The 6,689-nt window shown below is 33.8% G+C and overlaps 1 protein-coding gene across 4 annotated transcripts in view; it reads left to right on the top strand.

The window, feature by feature from the left end:
* The first annotated feature begins 1,282 nt into the window (after positions 1–1,282).
* LOC110026610 (non-specific lipid-transfer protein-like 1) overlaps positions 1,283–6,689 on the top strand; it is a 19,600-nt gene continuing 14,193 nt past the window's right edge. The window contains exons 1-5 of one of the 4 annotated variants that reach the window (XM_020727614.1): positions 1,283–1,365; positions 1,417–1,572; positions 1,645–1,705; positions 1,803–1,902; positions 1,999–2,245. In XM_020727614.1, the coding sequence (XP_020583273.1) occupies positions 1,438–1,572; positions 1,645–1,705; positions 1,803–1,902; positions 1,999–2,080 (378 nt within the window). In that variant the 5' untranslated portion in view covers positions 1,283–1,365; positions 1,417–1,437 and the 3' untranslated portion in view covers positions 2,081–2,245. The other 3 variants (XM_020727613.1, XM_020727615.1, XM_020727612.1) reach the window with 3 other exon arrangements.

Below are 6,689 nucleotides of genomic sequence, written 5' to 3'. Positions count from 1 at the left end.
ATTTTATCTATCATTTCCTATTATAGTTTTCTTTTCGGTTTCTTCCTCTTCATGTGAGAGGATTGACTGGTTTTTCTATTTTGAGTTATGATGAAATCCAACCAAGACATTGAGACTTAACCGATATTATGGATTTATAACTTTGCATTTCCTTTTATTTGTTGTTTTATTTTTTTCTATATGCATGAAGTAGTTATATGTTTTCTTTTAGAATAGTACTCAACAATTATAGATATCATTTTTTAGGTTTTAGCTATATTTTGATTTGCACATATATAATCCTTTTATTCTTAAAGGAGGTTTAATATTTTGTTGTGGGGTGTTATTCTAACTCCTATTTTGATATTTTTATTATCTTTTCATCATATATTAGTTTGAGTAATTTTTTTTAGTTACTCTTGCAGCTTCTTAGTGATTATTTTCTTTATTTCTTTGTGGAGAAAATATTACTTAGATACTCCAGCCACATTTCTGAATTGATTGACCTCGGGATGATGGTTGCTTTTTTATTATTCTATCTTAACAACCCAGTTTATGCCAATGTTATCAGTTACTCTTACAACTTTAGGGTGAATACATACTTTAACTTTGTGTGTAGATATTTTTACTTGGATAACTGCTTCAACTACATTTTTGGATTGACCTCCCATGTGTTAATATCTACTTCCAATGCTATTCTGACTTGTCAATTCCATTTTTTTCGATGTTATTGGGTGGAGACTCATTCTGTTTGTTATTCTCCTAGCATTGACTCTTTGGGTTGATCTTTCCTTTAGTTGGATTATTTTCATATTTTTAGAACAATATTTATTTGGATGTTAAACTATTTAGTGGTTTTTTTATTCTTTTTTAGATGAATTTTTAGTTTTTTTTCCATCTTGGTGTTATTTTAAAACTATATTTTATATCCTTTCCCTATTAATATAACTGAGCAAAGCCCTCATTTCTCCAAAAAAGAAAAAAAAAATAGAAATAAAAGCATAAAATATGTAATGATACTCCTATGTAAATGAAAACAAAGGCTAATAATTAATAAAACAAAACAAAAACAAGTTGTTATTATTTAATAACTATATTAATTCAAATTTTGTTGCAAAAGAAGTCTCATCTAAAAATTAATTTAAGTGCATCATACTAATTATGCCACAAAGAAATAACTTTTGTGTTAGGAGCAAAAAATTATTATATTATTTATAGAGGATCCGTATGTGCAAATTGATTGTACACCCTAGCTATGCTCTGAACACACTTATAAATAGTTGAACGAAATTATTTAATAGTTGAACGAAATTCTCCTCCATGGTGATTTATCCAGCTCCATCTTTGCAGATTTGAGCGTCTCTCTCTCTCTCTCTCATCCCGACGTCTTTGCAGATTTGAGCGTCTCTCTCTCTCTCTCTCTCTCTCATCCCGACCGTTCCAAATTGAAAGCTAGCAATGGCGGCCGGATCTCGGAGCTCGCTAAAATCGGCGGTCCTTCTTGATCAGATGAAAGCCCATCTCAGTACAGACGCCGGCAAAGACCTCACCAAGAAGATCGGCCTCGTCTATCAGCTCAACATCGCGCCTAAGGTCCTTCCTTTCATCCCTTCCCCTCTTTTAACCTAACTAATCCCCTCCCCCCACTTTTTTCTCCACAAACAGAAGATAGGAGTAGACGAAGAGATCTACGTAGTCAACCTCAAGGAAGGCAAAGTCACGCATGGTCTCGCTCTCTTCCTCCTAATTCCCCTCTTGTTTCTCTCCTTAATTTTCTTCTTCCAAATTTTATTCCATGTTTTATTTTGGTTCATATTCGTTAGGTTCTTACAAGGGAAAACCCGATGCCACTTTCTCCTTCAAGGATGAAGATTTTCTCGCCATTGCCAGCGGGAAAATGAACCCTCAGATTGCTTTCATAAGGTTGGGATGAGAAGTTTATCGATTGGCTTCGATCGTATTCTTCCTTTTTTTAGGGAATACGTGGATTGATTGCATATTTATTCTGGATTGATGCAGGGGAGCTATGAAGATTAAGGGGAGCTTGAGTGCTGCCCAGAAGTTCACTCCTGATATTTTCCCCAAGCCTTCAAAGCTTTGAGCTACTATGGATACCTGTGAGAATCATCTTTCCATGCAAAGAATTATGTTTTACAACTTTATATTTTTCAGTCAAATTGCATCAAATATTATAAGGAGATTTGTTCTGTGAAATTGGATGAAAAACTGCTTAAAACCTATTTAAAGGTCACTTCAAAGCCCTCAATCCTTATCAATAAAATTATGTCAGCCAGAATAAAAATAAAAAAGGCATATTTCAATTGATCTTATCTCTTATAGTGAAAATAATGAAAATTTCTTGTTCAACAACTTAATCCATCTGTCAGACACTCAATATATCCATAAATAAACAGTACGGTCATCATAATACACTTCACCCAAAAATTCACCTAATGCATCATGTCTGTATTCGGAGTATAAATATTTGTAGGCATGGCAGAGGATTAATCTATTTCACTCAACACACATAGTGTAAATTGTAGAAGGCTCAAAAATCTTGTTGATCCAAGCTGTACTCTTTATATGCCTTTAAGAAGGCTTGAGCTACCACTCTCTTTAGCCCAATATTTTGAGTTTATGAGAAGTAACTCTGATATCTGGATCCACGCCATTTAATTGGTTAAATTTTGCCGGTTCTGTTCTTATTGAGGATTTATTTGTGATGGTTTATTTCGGTAATCCACTTGCATTTTTCTTGTTTATTGAAAAACAATCGAGAGCATATGCTCTTATTTTTTTTAACATGCCACACAATTCTTAGGTATTCCTTAGGTATTCACATTTCTAACACCTAAACATTCATATTTACATGCATAGCACTCAAATATTTAACATCACATCAAAAATACCACCATTGCTATTTTCTTAAAGGTGAAATGCACATTTTCATAAATAGGTTTGTGACACCATGTTGTTATAAGTGTAAATATCAAACTTTGGGTGTTAGATATGCAAATACATAAGAATAGTGTAGCATGCATGTAAATTTCCCTTTTGTTAATTGTGAGAGTTAGTTTATGGGGTTACTTCGATTCTTTAAGGATGCTTGTTAAGTTACTTGTTTTCTAATGGCTGTAACTTGATTTGGCTTTTGAAAATCTGTTTTTGCATTAATTTTGCATTTTAGTTTATTGCTGTTAACTGTTATAGCGCACCCTCAGCGAAATTTATGAAATAGTTTCATTATATAATTACATCAAATCAATATTTAAAAGGAGGATACGTAAGGCATAAGCATTGAGCCATGGAGCATAAGTCTCATAGCTATTATATTTTAAATATTTCATAAACATAATAAATTATTAAAAGTTAAATGTAATAAAAAATTAAAATACTTTTCATGAATATATGATTCATATCCTTATTTCAAAGGTTAATTGATACAAACTCATAAAATCAGTTAAAATGAGATATCAAAATAAATAAGACAAGCAGAGTTGGAGTGGTGCTTAGAAGAAGATGTACTCGAAGTTATTGGAGAATGAAAAGCTACATGGGGCTCTATAGGGAAGCGAGAAAATAGGTGGGATGATTAGGAGATGTGACTGAGTCTGACTTAGGATTTTGATATTTTATGAGCTTATCAATTTGTTGAGACTAAACTATTAAAAGACTGAAAGGCCAGTAACATTTTCAATTATATTTTTATTTAAGCAGATAAAAAGTTATTTATAATAGATTTGGTAGGGGTTACTTTAATATCTTATCAAGATTGAATCTAGCTGTCCTATAACTATACTTTACTTGACTTGAGATTGGATTAAATGACCTCGAACCAATTTTGAGTTGGAGCCAGTTTAAAATAGACAGTTATAACCCTACCTACATTAATGTTTACCTTGGAAAATCGATGACCTAAGGCTTAAATGTCGCATTAGAAATAATATATTCATGTTCTTGTCATAGTTTTTTGCTGAAACTGAATTTCACATGTGGATGCAGCTTTGAAATCACTGTGGAAGGTGGATGATTTTTTTTATTCTATTCAGCGAGATTAAGACCCTGTTTGGCACAGCTTTTTCAGAACGGTGGCGTTTTCAGAACGCCGCCAACGCGTTTGTTTCGCGCGTTCGTTCGGCGGAGTTCTGAACGCAGCGTCCCGCGGTTCTGTTTTCCGGCGGTTCCGTTTTTCTTCATTAGCCGGATCGCGGGGCCTCGGCTGCGTTCTGCGTTGGCTGTTGGCGTTAGGGCTCGCTAAAATGGTCACCTCATTTTGATTGCCCTATAAAAACATATGTTGCTCCTGCATAGATCTCAATTTCAAGACTTTATATGCAGCACTTCAACCAATCAACCTTATTCTTTTATTTTATAATTATTTTGTGGAATGATGCTATGAAAATAATCTTTCTAGGCGTATTGTGGCCAGATTATCGGTGGAATTCCCCATTTTGATAAAGATTTGGATTGGGTCCCCATCGATTGGGTACTGACTGAAGAAAGAAAAGGAAAATATCCAATCAAACTGCTGCTCCTGCTACATGTTTGAACATAAATTCTCAAACTGTTGGGCTCATTTTGATCTGAGAAATTCTACAACAGGTGCATCACCTTCCATTTGAAACTGCTAATCAATCTCTTAGCCACTTGGCGAATGATCTTCCCTCATCATTCAGATCAATTCTCAAAACTTATAGCCAAATTCAGACTCTGTTATAGGGATCCTACTTGCCTCTTAGTGCTAGCCACTTCATTATTAATTGACACCATCACTATAGCAGTTTTCATGTTCATGGAACACCTCATTTCCATCCTACACAATGAAAGTAATATATCCTAAAAGTTATTTAATTTAGATTGGAGCATTCAGAGCCCCGATTCTATGGTAGATAATAGAATTCATATTGAAAGAAAAGTTAGATTCAAATTCAAATTTACCTCTTGTCATCTTGTATTCTTCTCTCAACTATTGCTTCTCTTTTTTTCCCCAAGTAGTTAAAAAGTGCTAATTTGAAAGAAAAGTTAGATTCAAATTCAAATTTACCTCTTGTCATCTTGTATTCTTCTCTCAACTATTGCTTCTCTTTTTTTTCCCCAAGTAGTTAAAAAGTGCTAATTTGAAAGAAAAGTTAGATTCAAATTTTTATTTGAATCAAATCCGTAATAACAATGTTAGTAACGAAATTCTGAACTTCAAGGTTTGTCATTGCCGGGTGTATAAAATGATGCATTGTTCTTGTGGAGGTTTTGGGGATTATGTTTCTGTTGGTTCAAAAATGCCATGTTTTCATTTTATTTTGAAGTTTGCTGGCTTTCCTTAAAATTTCTTTCAAATAGATACAATATGGAATTATCTGCCTAGAATGCCTCATTGAGGAGGAATAAACATTTCTGTCACTGTGTTTTTCAAATGGATGCAATACGTTACAATATAGTATTTCTTTCAAACAGATAGTATTTGCTGGCTTTCCTTCAATGCGGTAAATATTGCATGTTCTAGGGAGCTATGTTTGATCACATGTTTTTATGGTGCCAATTGGCTGTTCTTTCACGTAAAAGCGTTGGCTGATGGTGGTAAAGATTTTTCTTGCCAATTGTGTTGTAATTTGCCTTAAGATTATGCATGACAATAGAGTTGAGTCTGCTAAAAGTCTTCTCAAGATTTTTCTTGCTTGAATCAATAACCAAATAAGGCATTGTTGATTGAGACTTGTCTTGCATCAACTATCAGATGATTTATAACAACATATAGTGTGGCATGTGTAGATTATACGCATGATGATGATTGATATGTTGGGTGTGAGCAGGTTTTGTAAATTAAAAATGGGCCCAAAAGGTCTTGTAAATTGGTCCAGTTTAGCTCCTTGCAACTCGGTTTGACTCCTACTGGCTTAAAAATTTGTTTTTTCTTGGCTGAAATAGTTGAATTGTGCTGCATCTCTTATGGTTGAGAAATGGTAATACAGAAGGCTTACTTCATTTTGAAGTTCTACTGCTCATGCATAATCTTAAGGATTACATTAGATGTGGGAATCTTTTTAATGCTATTATTTTAGATATTTTCGGCTGTATTTGCGGCCTTCTCATGTTACAATTTGTAGGATTTTGGCTTCTAGCCGCCGATGTGATGCAATTAACACATGGGTTTTGGTGTTGAGCCAAAGAAATGAAAATTGTGTTGTAATTTGCCTGCGGTGTAATTTGAGACAGGCCAGCTCATTGACAATTTTTTTTGGGATTGTGAATTATCCTAGCTTTCTTGGAATTTAAATTGAGGTACATGGATTAGAATTTTCATATTACACATGTACTTAATATTTGTAGTCCTCTCCAGTGAGAAATACAGCTTTGTACGATTAAAAATTTGATAATAAATCATATTCGATGCCTTACTGTGGATGTAGGTATTTGACCGAACCACATAAAAACGTGTGTGAATTATTTTTTATTTTTTTGCTGTGAGCAAATTTCAACACTGTTGTTCGTTCATTTGGAGATTTACCTGTTACTTCAGTTGGATCTGTTGTGGATGTATGCTCATTTTGTGGATGTAGTTTTACTTTTTTAAAGATGTCTATGTGTTTCTTCTCTTGTTGGTGCATTTGGATAATTTGCCTATGAATGTTTAGTTACAAAATGAATTTCTTTACACAATATGCAATTCTTCATATAGTTCCACAATGTCTAAGACAAGTGAAGGTGGTCCCTCA

Source organism: Phalaenopsis equestris, unplaced genomic scaffold, assembly GCF_001263595.1.
Source record: "Phalaenopsis equestris unplaced genomic scaffold, ASM126359v1 Scaffold000384, whole genome shotgun sequence".
Taxonomy (NCBI): Eukaryota; Viridiplantae; Streptophyta; class Magnoliopsida; order Asparagales; family Orchidaceae; genus Phalaenopsis; species Phalaenopsis equestris.
The sequence above is the reverse complement of the archived record's forward strand: the minus strand, read 5'-3'. Positions and strand labels throughout refer to the sequence as shown.